Source organism: Panthera tigris, chromosome B1, assembly GCF_018350195.1.
Source record: "Panthera tigris isolate Pti1 chromosome B1, P.tigris_Pti1_mat1.1, whole genome shotgun sequence".
NCBI classification, from domain to species: Eukaryota; Metazoa; Chordata; class Mammalia; order Carnivora; family Felidae; genus Panthera; species Panthera tigris.
The window spans coordinates 140644530-140658031 of NC_056663.1; the positions used below are offsets into that span (position 1 = coordinate 140644530).

General features: G+C 39.7%; 1 protein-coding gene across 1 annotated transcript in view; it reads right to left on the reverse strand.

The window, feature by feature from the left end:
- The window catches only part of FRAS1 (Fraser extracellular matrix complex subunit 1), a 422079-nt gene that overhangs the window by 32180 nt on the left and 376397 nt on the right, over window positions 1-13502 (reverse strand). Inside the window, exons 59-63 of the mRNA XM_042984325.1 lie at window positions 12296-12501; window positions 8090-8246; window positions 5714-5914; window positions 3968-4155; window positions 2512-2787 (exon numbers count right to left, since the gene is read on the reverse strand). Of these exons, the coding sequence (XP_042840259.1) occupies window positions 2512-2787; window positions 3968-4155; window positions 5714-5914; window positions 8090-8246; window positions 12296-12501 (1028 nt within the window). The remainder of the gene's footprint in view (window positions 1-2511; window positions 2788-3967; window positions 4156-5713; window positions 5915-8089; window positions 8247-12295; window positions 12502-13502) is intronic.

Genomic DNA, 13502 nt, shown 5'->3' on the forward strand with positions numbered 1-13502 from the left:
CAGCTCCTTCCACTGTATCTTCTGGATGATATGACATCACCAGTTTCTGGTACAGGGTTATCTGTGAAGACCACCCATTATCTGTCTATCCATCCCACTATCTACTCATCTATTTATCTGTTCATTCATTTGCCACAAAACTGGTGACTTTCTCCCAGGAGCCAGTCACTAGGGACAGAGCAGTAAGTACTTGTAGCCTAAGGCAGTATGTCAGACAGTGTTAAGTAGATAGATGTGGAGAAAGAGGCCAGAGATGACGGGTTACGGTGATAGTATTGGTCTCTTTATATATTAGGTTCAGCATAAGGACCACTCAGCTGATTTTCAACCTTTCCATTAAGACTGGTTGGTCTTGAAGTCACTTTTGCTGAGGGCATGGTGTCAGGATACAGAGGAGGGATGCTTCCTTCCCAGGAATTCTTATTTTTCTTTCTTTCCTACTGCTGGTCCCTCCCCCAGCCCCACCTAATGACCACACACATTGCAAAGGTTACAATAACCTGCAGGGTGGAAATTGAGAACTTGTCCTCTGAAACCTACTGGCCTTTGGAGGTCTTTCAACAGATTCTTTCATGTTCCCAGATGCAGAGAAGCCATAAGAATGCTTAACTCAATCTCTGCAGAGGCAACGTGGGTCACCACAACTCTTTAGGTAATGTGTGCATACACACAGGGAAGTACATAACAAGAAAAGTTAATTAGTAGTTCTGTGTGCCATAGACCTCCCACAAAGCAATCATACAAACTTATAAATTCTACCCATGAAAACAATTTTCATTGAAGTCCATTAAAAATTAAAGAGGATTTTTCCATTAAAATTTTTTTAATTAGCTGCCAACGCCTTATTTATTTATTTACACATGGACTTAGTTCAGAAGGGATTTGAGGCATCTTACAAAAATGCACACAATACAATGGTATTAAATAAATAATTGAAGAAACAAAGATAAAGCAAAGGAAACTGGGGTAAAAGTATTAGTCACCAAGTCATTGCAAGAAGAAAAACTGAAACATAAAGTAAAATTATAAACTTGGTACCTGTTAAAAATGTATATTTGGCTCAAATCAGACCAAACTGCCTTCATGGTGTTTTGAAAAGAGAATTAGATACTTAATAAAACAATAAGCTATTAAGTCTTGCCATTTAAATTTTTAAAATTTATCAGGTAAACAGTTTAGCTAGGTTATGTTGCAAAAGAATTGATCTATTGGCCTTTTTAAAAAATTTTTTTAACGTTTATTTATTATTATTGAGAGACAGAGAGAGACAGAGTATGAGCATGGGAGGGGCAGAGAGAGGAGGAAACACAGAATCTGAAGTAGGCTCCAGGCCCTGAGCTGTCAGCACAGAGCCTGATGCGGGGCTCGAACTCACCAACTGCCGGATCATGACCTGAGCTGAAGTCGGATGCTTAACCGACGGAGCCACCCAGGCACCCTGACCTATTGGCCTTTCTGAATAAGCTATGTGAAAAACAGTGGACATGAGTGACTGCTTTGTCCAGGGCCCCCCATTTATCTGTTCCTTTCCTCCACTATTATCCCATGTACGTGAAGCACTTACTGAAGTGAGAAGAAACTGAGAGCTGAATAGGAAAAAATCTAGAGAAATTCAGTCTGAAAGAAAGCTCTGATCTCCAAAATTATTAAGTGCATTAATTTCAATCAAAAATTGTTGAGGGCTTACTATGTGCCAGGTACTATGCTGAGTATCTCCACTGCTTCCAGTTCTGTCTCTGGGGAGAATGACGTCACTGGAGTGAGGAGCTGTCACTGCAGTGCGCTGTTTCTTAAGGTTGGGCAAACCCTTACTCACTGTTCATTGCTCTCTGGTGGTGGGTCTGGGGTCCCACCTCCTTGAGGACAGCAACTGCATAGTGAACTTCTTTGCGTGTCCTCCTACAATTTTGCAAAATGCTGATCCCTCGGAAACATTCTCTTCTTTGTTTAATAACGGTGCCGTCTCTACTAGCACCATCAATGTGCTGAGCATGTTGGGCTATAAAAATGTGGTAGGACCCTTGGTCCAGGTCCTTAAGGAGTTTCTATCCTATCACCTATTGAACGATTGAAGACATGTGGAAAAAAGTAATCATTAACTGTACCTACCTAGAATCTTTGACTTACTTTACCATTTATAGATCACTTTTACAACCGATTCGTCAGTGACCTTGTCAAGTCGCTAAGTGGAAGAAGTACTATTTTGCAGATCAGGAAACGGAGACTCGGGGAGGTTAAGCAACCTCTTAACATCACATAGTTAAAAGTAGGCAGAATCAAGAATAGTAAACAGGTTGTCTGATTACTGGCGTGGTTCTCTTTCCATTATACCACATTACCTCTTCTTATATATAAGAATTAAAAGAGCTGGGTGTATACTGTGTACCTGCTCATTCATTTATTTCATTCCAAATGCCATGCAAGGACCTTAAGGAATTTGATAAAGTTGTGGTGACAAACAGAGACACGAGTTTTCTCCCTATGCAACCAGGCCCAGACCCCTAGACCTACCATGTGGTTGACACTGGTAAATGGTGTGTTGTCAGTGATGGTCTCAAAGGGAGAGCGAGCCCCATTGCCATCAGTGGGGGTGGCTACTTCCCAGCTGAACTGCACAGATGATTGGTTGATGCCAGCCTCACTGCAGCGTTCCTTCATGACAGCATACTTGGGGAAATGAGAGTCACAGGGGGTGACACAAACCAGTGGGTAGCCTGGGGAGGGGGATTTCTTGACTCCTTCCTTGGTAACCTCTTCTACGTGGTCATAGTCGGCAAGTGTAACAACCTGAAAAGGAGCAACAAAGCTTCAGCCTGGGCTGGGTGTTGGGATGCTCAGAGAGCTAGGGGTCCCCTCCCTAGAGATCCACAAGATCCCTTAACCGCTAGGGATTCTTTAAAATATAATGGAAGCTTTCACAGTGCTTCGCCAGGCATCCCTAAAAGATACTACATATCAGTGGTGAAGAAGATCTTCCTTTTGCCTGAGCTAAAAATCTTTAGTATCTGGTTAATCTTATTCCTGAATCAGAGCGCTATCACTCATGTGGAAAATACTTTTATTTTCATGCACACTGTCACTAAAGCTATATCATGAGTAACAGTTACTAGTTTAAAGCTGCATTAAAAAATACAATAAATTAAGTTGCATTAAATTGTTAATGATACACAGTAGTATATCTGGCAAAACAAAAGTAAATAAAGGGAGTGTATTTCTTCCATGGTTGAATAAGAGACACATTTTGGAATGATCCTTCTACTATAGAAGACTAGCTAGGGGAGGCTAGAAGACTTATTCTGACTGCCTCATTATTATGGGTTAAGTTTCCCTTGGCAACCTCCAGGCATTTTCCTCCTAATTGTAAAGTCGTTGCGCTCATTGCATACACCCCAACATGGGAAGTCGGGTACTGCACTTTTGCAAATACTTACCTCTATGTGTGTGGCAAGTATGTAGGGTAATAGATACGGGGTAGCATTATTTTTTTTCTCCACTCTTCTAGGTCCCACCAAAGACGTGAGAAGATCAATTGTATTGCACTTTCTGTGTTTATCACGCTAGGGTATCAACATGTTTTGGTCTCACTCTTCTGTCACAACAGGGTTTCTCATCCTTGGCACTACTGACATTTATGCCAAATACTTCTTTGTTGTTGGGGCTGTCCTGTGCATTGCAGGATGTACAGCAGCATTCCTAGCTCCTACCCATTAGATGCTAATAGCGCCTAGTGTGACATCCATTGACCGTTGTGGCAACCAAAAGCGTCATCAGACATTGCCAAATGTCCCGTGGAGGTGGTGGTGCAGGGAAGGGGTTTGGGAAGGAAGGAACAAGACGGCTCCTGGTTGAGAACTACTGTGTTAGAAAAATGAAGAAGTATAGCACCAGAAGTCCTACTTCTGCCAAGTTCTCAGCTACTAGTCACTAGGACATACAAGTAGTGATCCCTTTGGGTCAAGCAACTCACAATGGGTGGCGCTGGCAATATGAGACTCCCTGCTGCTTCCTGGTCTAGGATTGTCACTGTGGCAGTGGTCACATCACCAAGAACTGCTTCCACTGGGTCATCTGGGCCAAGGACTAGGGAGAAAGATTCATGCCATTCCCGGTCTTCATTGGACAGGATCTCGACTTTGAAAAAGATATGATCCACACCTTCACCAAGCACAGAACAAAAAGAGAGCAAAGGTTCTCATTAGGTGACCTCACTAAGTGCAGGTTGGCACTGCTGAGACTTCCTGTTAAACAACGCCCTTTCCTTTTAGAGGTTTTCTATAAATACAGTGGTTGCTAATCACTTTATTCTCATCTCAAGTGAGAAATCTATTTTATAGACCAAATTCCACCTGTGGTAGAGGCTCAGTATTGCAGATTTACTATTCAATGCCATATGAGAATTAATGGCCCCTGTCTGACACTAGCTGGTAGTAATAAAAATCTATGATCCAAAATACACTCCACCCTGGTTATGAGGATTTTTTGCTTAATTTTTCTTTCCCCTTTACACTTAGGCACGGGATCCTGCGTGGCAGTGAGGGCTTGCACACAAGACATCCTTCAAAGCTGTCCTGAGAAGCAGTACCTCAAGGGCTTCCTACCAGGCCATCCCCGCAAAGACAATAACATAAAGGTTTGGCAGCCTGGAACGAGGAGGGTGAGAGCCTTAGAAACTCCCTTCCTTTCCTATAAACTGATTCTCTGAGGGTGAAAATCTCCCTGGTTGTGGTTAAGGCTCCCTTCTTCCTCTCCTGTAAATTCCTGGGTTAGGTTATTCCCAAGACCTATCTTTCTACCAGATCCTTATGCAGAAAAGGAAAAAGTAAAGACACGTGGAAGAATAGTCCTTGTATGGAGGTGGAGGAAGGGCATCTACGTTTCCAGCAAACACTAACCAGATGTACATGGGATAAAGCGAAAAGCCCTTAAAAAACTCCAGTGGAATGAGAGACATCAGATACTCCTCCCCCTTCATTTCTGAGGGAGTCACTTCTTCCCCCCACTGGCCAAGACATCTCTGAAAAGGACATCTACCACTGTTGCCCACTTCTGGCTACATTGCAAATGGCTCTAGGATCTGCACCAGTCTTTTTACCTTATGTTGCTCCAGAAAGTTCTGTGACAAAATCTAGCATATAATTCAACTCCTTCTCCATCTCCAACTATATCAAATAGTTAAACAGCCAGCTGTGACCTGAATCCCATCTCTCTCTCTTCCCTGACTCATTTCCATAGTTCTCTCTATACAATAAACCTTTTTTAGAAATCTCATAACAGGATATCCTGTCTCTTAGCAGATGTTAAACCACTGGAGCACAGAGACTGTGCCTTCTGGATTTTAGTAATCTCTGAAGGTCCCAGCACACTGGTTTGTGTCAATATTTGTTGGATCATGGCAGTCATGTTTATTCTTTTAAAATCAACTGCATCTGTTACTCAACCAAATCATAGGCTAACAATAACAACAAAATCCTTTTAAATGAGCCAAAATGCCAAGGATGTTCTGAAGTAAGGGATCTCCTTCTTTCTTTTTTAGAAAAATGCCATTTTTTAAGAAAGATTCCTATAATATCAAATGTGTGCTTAATAAATACTTCATGATTAATCAGCACTACTGTTTTCCTCTTTTATTTTTCTGCTCATCCCTTTCTTCAAATACAAGATATTTGCCTCTCTACTATGTAAAACTCACAGACTGGGATTGGCATTCAATTACCGGGACTGAACTTCAAGACTCGACTCTTGGGGTAATAATCCACCCCAGACTGGGCAGACCCATCGCGTGTGCTACAGCGGATCTTGGATGTCCTGTTCTGATCCCCTCTTCGGATCACCTTGATGTTCAGGACGGCTATGGCATCTGGCCCTGAGGGTTCACGGACTTGATATGCAGCTTCTTCAAACTCAATGGTAGGGGCTAAGGAAACAGGATTAAGAAAAACAAGAGCCAGTTAGAAAAGCACAAAGGATTCCCACCCCCATGAAAACATCTTATAAAGACAAGAGGGAGTTTTCCACATTAGTAAATAGTACAAAGGCACAATGGCTTACAGTCATAAAAATCAATCAGTTTTTACTTCTCAGCAAAGGTTTGGAAAAGGAATTTATTTGTGATTCTGTAGGACTTCTCACAGGTTTCTTATTAAAAACAGTATACTGGGGGAAATATTTTTAAGCACTTTGAAATGCATGATGTCCAAGTTTCCATCTGGGTATCACAACTCACAAAATGTTTTTAAATTCACACACTTTATCAAGGGACTGAGAGAGAGTAAACCCTTGGTAAATACCAACCAATGGCATGAATCAACTCTTTTTCATTTATGAGATATGAATTTCTAAGTTTTATAATTTATCTCATTTGTACACAACCTAAACTTCCCAAGTCCATCTCCCATCTCTGATCTTCTGGGTCCTTCCTCCCAGGGCCCTTATGTCTCTCACCCTTAACTTTTCCTAACTTCTCCTAGGTTATTTAGTTAAGAAAGAGTAGTTTTAATGAAGAACCCAAGACTTCCTAACACTCTGGTTTGAGGTGCGATTCTCATTGTTATGAAATGATTAATATGTTGGTTTTAAAAAAAATTTCAAATTGTGCCTTCTTTTCCATTATATTCTTTTTTTTTTTTTTTCAACGTTTTTTATTTATTTTTGGGACAGAGAGAGACAGAGCATGAATGGGGGAGGGGCAGAGAGAGAGGGAGACACGAATCAGAAGCAGGCTCCAGGCTCTGAGCCATCAGCCCAGAGCCAGACGCGGGGCTCGAACCCACAGACCGTGAGATCGTGACCTGGCTGAAGTCGGACACTTAACCGACTGCGCCACCCAGGCGCCCCATTTTCCATTATATTCTTAAGGGGAAGGGTGAGGTGGTAGTGGTGGATATAGTGAGATAAAAAATGGGATAATTGAGAACAATTACAAATTTTATGCCATTTCTAATATACTATAATATTTTGGAAAAATTTCTAGAGTCTCTGTTCTTTCCCTTCTTTCTCTCTCAGAAAGTTAATTCTTCTTAATTGTAGAAAATAAGCTTCATTTGAAACTTTGTAGTTTTAATAAATGCCCTTTGAAACTTAGGAATGTTACTTATTACCTCTTGAGACTCAATCACTAGGTTTCTGTGTGACCAGGAGAGGCTCACTTCAGGATCTGAATCCGGGTCTTGCTGGGTGAAGGACCAATTCAACTTCAAACCTGGCTTTTCTTATTTTACCCAATGTCCAAGTTAGTCCCCAATTTTATATCAGAAACCCTGAGTCTCACTGACTCTCATGTAGATTCTAGAATCTGACAAAATAAGGTTTACAACCAGTTTTGCTGCTTATAGCTGTGTAACTAAGAGCATAAATTATATAAATTTGCTGATATTCAATTTCTTCACTTATAATAGAGGGATAATAACATCTACCTTACTGTCAGGATAAAATGAAATAAGATAAAATAATATGCTTAGCATGGTTTTTGATATGCAGTAAATACTCAATAAAAACAGCTATTACTATTTGCAATATTATTATACATTCACTCATTAAAATATCTATTTGAATAAAACAATTATGTCCCAATTTGAAACAGATTTCATTTTGTTTTCCCTAGTGCCTGGGTCATTCTTGGCTGACACCTGACTAAAGAATTTAAGATTTTTTAGGTTAATAGGCCAAATCAATTAGAAGAAAGCTGAGAAATTAGATTTTTTCTGGGAAGGTGGCAGCGTTTAAATTAGTTCATTGGATTCAACTGATTCTGACTGTATTTCCAATCTTGCTCCTGAACTGCAACGACTTAAATAGTTTTTATTCTCTGTCTGCCGTAGCATCTCTGTCCTAGCTTGTAACCACACTCATCTCTTATCTCTTGGCAATGTAGTAGGAAATAATGAGATTAAAAATACCTATAAACTTAGTGGAACTCTGTAGAGGATGATCACTTGGTGCCAACAGTGTATATAAATACTCTGAAATTGTTACCAGTAGGCACTTTTATAGCACTTTCATTTTCAAAAAACACCTATAATTACATTATTAGTAAAACATCAGTTCATGTTCTATCAACCAAAGAATAAGTAAAGATGATATCTTCTATTACCATCTTCATCATTGGATATGGTGATGGTGGCCATGTTATTCTTCCCAACTCTGGCTCCACTCCAGTGGTTTCCAAGAGGGTGGCTGAGATAAACCCTGAATTGTTCCTCAGGCTCAAACATGGAGTCATCATGGATAGAGACGGTACAGTTCTTCGTCTAGAGCCAATGTCATAAGATAGATTAAAATTTGCACTAAAAAATCAGTAGCTTGCTTGGTTTTCCTAGAAAATGATTTTTCTTCTTTGCAGCATCAAAGAGCCAACACAAATTCAAAAGGATCCAAACCATTTCATTTGTAAAGTAGAATGTTTAAATCTAATAGTTCATGCCTGACTGGGACATACCTACATGTGGAGCTTTGTATTAAAACATTCCAAACTACTCTGAATGATCAGTCATGAGTTATGAAAAACAAGATCAATAAAACAACCCACTCCAATGCACCTGAAGGAAATTTGTGCAGAGCAAACCAATGAGTATGTACGTGTTATGAAAGGTATATTTCTGATAATGGGGGTTTAACATATATGTATTAGGCTTCCTGGGGAGCAAAACAATGGTCCTTTCCCTTGGCAAAAACAGAACAGTTTTTTATTTTACTTTTTTTAATGTTTATATTTATTTTTGAGACAGAGAGAGACAGAGCATGAGTGGGGGAGGGGCACAGAGAGAGGGAGACACAGAATCTGAAGCAGGCTCCAGGCTCTGTCCAAGCTGTTAGCACAGAGCCCAATGTGGGGCTTGAAGTCATCAACGGTGAGATCATGACTTGGGCCGAAGTCGGACGCTCAACCGACTAAGCCACCCAGGCATCCCCGGAATAGTTTTATAAGGAACTCAGAAAGACTTCTTGTTATGTTGCAGATACCTTTCAATGCTGCAGAACTCTCAAATGGGTTGCCAAATGGTATCTCATCTGAAAACTGTTTAGTCCTGAAAGTCTGAGAATACAATCTAAATCCCTGCACTGTTGGTAGGAATGCAAACTGGTGCATCTGCTCTGGAAAATAGTGTGGAGGTTCATCAAAAAATTAAAAATAGAACTATCCTATGTTCCAGCAATAGCACTGCTAGGAATTTACCCAAGGGATACAGGAGTGCTGATGCATAGGGGCACATGTACCCCAATGTTTATAGCAGCACTTACAACAATAGCCAAATTATGGAAAGAGCCTAAATTTCCATCAACTGATGAATGGATAAAGAAGATGTGGTTTATATATACAATGGAATACTACTTGGCAATGAGAAAGAATCAAATCTGGCCATTTGCAGCAATGTGGATGGAACTGGAGGGTATTATGCTGACTGAAATAAATCAGGCAGAGACCATATGTTTTCACTCTTGTGTGGATCCTGAGAAACTTAACAGAAGACTATGGGGGAGAGGAAGGGGGGGGAGTTACAGAGAGGGAGGGAGGCAAACCATAAGAGACTCTTAAATACTGAGAACAAACTGAAGGTTTATGAGGGGTGGGAGGGAGAGGGGAAAGTGGGTGATGGGCACTGAGGAGGGCAACTGTTGGGATGAGCACTGGGTGTTGTATGGAAACAAATTGGACAAATTATATTTAATTAAAAAAAAAAAAAGAAAAAAAACCCTTGTTTGGCAGAAAGAAATCAAGTGTTTCCCACACTGAATATACTCTATTGAGGAATGTATTCTTAAGAAAACAGAAAATAATGCCAAAACATTTTAGATGATGCAGTAGCTTCAATAGTAGAGTCATGTGATATGAAGTGGGATTACTTTTACTTGAACTATATTAAATCCACTCCACTGCTGTATTGCAAAGGATCTGTGGGTAAAAAGAAGTTTCACTCTCATACTTCTGAGGTCACATTAAATGGAAGAACATTCTGTGAACATTTATAGGTAGCTTGCTAAACTGATGTTAAGCCCCTGAAGAAGTTCCTTTTCTTCTTGATAGAAAGCATAAATTTCGTAGTGACTCTTTAGGATATCTTTTTAAAAAGGACATTATCATGAAGGACAAGTTTCAGAGACAAATTGCTTAGCAAGCCAGAGAAAATGAAGATTCCAAAGTGTGCTTATGAATAATGATAGATTGTCATGTGGGTAACATATAGATGATTAGACTGTATTTTCTTAATAATTTTATTAAATTATAAACTGTCTCTTGGATAGGCAGAGAATTCTCTTTTGAACTTAAAACAAATACAGACATGTAGACTCAAAGCTGAAGATTGTATCTGCAGTATTTGTGTGTGTGTTTAAACACATGTTTCGACCTGCCACCAGTAAAATCCCCCCACCCCCCAAATATAACTAAGACAGGTTTCTATGAGTCATGAATCTATAAAAGACCAAGAGTCTCAGAGAAGGAAGATATCAGTTTTTTTGTTTTTTGTTTTTTTGGTAGTAAAGATGAACAGAGGAAGAATCTGCAGTGACTTGGGATGGGTAAGATCATCTAATACTAAACTTCAAAAAGACTAATCATAAGGCAAAAATTTGGTATGTTTGACTATACCAAAATTGAAGACTTATGTTCAACTAAGAACACTGTGATCAAAGGTAATAGATAAGTGACAGAATGGAAAAATATGTTTACAATATTTAAAATGTCTACAACTGGCAAGGAATTAATGTTTATAATATATAACAAAGACTGCAAATCAGTAAGAAAAAGACAGCAATACAATAATAAGGAACAAAGCACAAACGTATTTACATAAGAGGAGACCCAAGAAGCTACCAAGCATATAAATTGGTAGTAACTGGAGGAATGCAAATTAAAATGACATTTAACTTTATACATGTTAGATTAGCAAAAAGTTAAAAAGATGAGTAATGCTAGGTGTTGGAGAGGTTGTAGGATTACAGCAACCTTCATGCTACTGATAGTGACTTTCTGGAAGGTATCCTGACACTATTTTTTCAAATTAAGCACATACATGGCCTATGGCCCAGCAATTTTGCTGCTGAGTGTATATCCAAAGGAATTGCTACTCAGGGCTATAAGTGGACATGTATGAGGATATGCATTGCAGCATTATTTGTGGTAGCTGAGTGTTAGGAGGTGGCTGGGTGCTATCTCTGAGGTTCCTCACAGTCTATTGTTGAGAGGGGATGGTTAAAATGTACTAAATGCACATTGTTAAATATTATTCACTAGCTCAGCAACAGGTTAGATGTGTACATAAGTGATGTGGACATATATTAAAACATATTACTGAGTAAACACAGTAAAAGTTTGAAAAGGATAAAACATAGTAGCAGTTTTATAAATTAAAAATTATGCATATAAAATAAGAATTTTTAAAGAACAAATATAAATTAAGAGGTACACATTAAACACAACAGATTGATGAGTTCTAAGGCGGAGAATGGAATGTGGCTGGAGAATAGGCATAAAATAAATAAACAAAATAAGAGATGGGCCTTGAAATGACTAATGAGGGGGAACAAATGACTCAATCATTTGAAATTGATATCCAAAAATGGGGAAATGTGATTCTCACTCAATATACACTTTGACATATACTGAGGTTGCAGGCTTTGATTCTTTTTTTTTTTTTTTTTTAAGTTTTATTTATTTTGGGAGAGATAGAGACAGAGACAGTGAGCATGAGTCGGGGAGGGTAGAGAGAGAAGGAAAGAGAGAATCCCAAGCAGGCTGTCAGCGTAGAGCCCACCCACTGAGCCATCCAGGCTGCCCTGATTCTAATGCAGCCATATTTACTGACGGGAGTTTCTCAGGAGTTTCTATGCCCATGTGCATATACATTGCTAAGAAAAGAACACTCCACTGACTCGAACCTGCTCAGTGTCTGCTTATTTGGTCCTATACTATTGGTTCTATACCAGAATGTATGTTGCCCTGAGACCGGGGTCCAGGTATTAAAGAACTGTCTCTTCCTCCTCTAGATGACATTGGTGGTGTGTTCATCTCATGTAGTTGCAAATTCCGAGGGACCTCATTCATTTGATTTTGCCAAATTCCAAAACAGTTATATATCATTTAAATTCCTAGTTCAACCAATGATATATGTATTTATTTGGTTGTAAGTAGGATACAAAGAAGACAGCCACATAGGACAGATGATAGTATTACAAAAGGTATCAACTAGTAGAAGAATTCATAGGATGATCAGAATTTGTCAAACTGACTTCATTATGGACAAATAAAGGCATCAAGGAAAAAGAGAATCTGATCTTTCAGTATCATGAATCCACTTACTTTCTCCCCTTTCAGAAATGTAATCCGTGAAGAGTCTGCATTTCTTCTCTCCTCAAAGTCCTCCATGACCTGAGCAGAATGGCTCTGGGTATAGCACCTCACTGAGGACTCATAACTCAGGTCTCCACTCCGAATGATGGGCACCTGCAGGACACCCTCCTTCTCCTTCACCAGGAGCAAATCCTTGGCAAACTGCATGCTGGGTACTGGGGGAGCAGAAGGAAAGATGGAGGCATCATTAGTAGGAGGCAAAGGGAAGGTGGCCATAGCTCTCAGCAGCCCTCAGTAGCTCTCAGCAGCCACTTGGCAGGAAAGGTCTATGAACGGCCATCACAGGCTGGCAAATCAGAGACGGTAAGCCAATTTCAAGGCATGGTTGCTCTCAAGACAAGGGAACTGCTTCCACTGTTGAGTATGCTTCCAATGAAATAGAATCAATCAATTCTGCATCTGTTTTCTCTCAGATGCAGGGTGCAGCCCCCATCTCAAATGCAGATGAGTAATGCAAGTAGAGAAATGAGCCAGGTATAAGAAAACTTTTGGATTGAGACTTGAGTATGCAAAAGGTTTGTTTTCCTTCTGAGGCTACAAAAAGGAAAGGAGCAGAACAAGCCTCATGATAAATGGCCACTCACATCGGTCCTGGGACAGGGAAACAGTAGGGAAGAGTGGGGACATTGGTAAAGAGGAAAGTTCAGGCCTTTTTAAAGGGGGTCACCCCTCAGCTCCAGTCTTTTGTTGGCAGATATCTTATTTTCAGATGAAGCCAGAAATCTGGATTTGTATGTTGTATCTCCTAAACTTTTTTAAAAAAGCAATCAGTTACAATAGTAAAAAGAAATTCCATATAGGCCAACCTCTTTGGACCAAACAAAATACATCCACATGCTGAATTTGGCCAGTGGGGCCCCAGTCTGTGATTACTGCTATAAAATCACCTTTTCTTTTATAGCTCACTTTTATGGTCTCATTTGACTTAGGAAAGGACCAGGGCGAAATTGTGGTTAAAAACACGGGCTCTACAGTAAACAGGCCTGAATTTCCACCCCAGTCCTGCCACCTATTAGCTGTATGATATAGAGTAATTTACTTAGATTTTATGAGTTTTTTAAATATATATAAATTGGAAATATTACTATCCAACTTATAGAATTGTTGGAAGGACCAAATTTAATGAAATAATGTATGCATGGTGCTCAACAGAGTA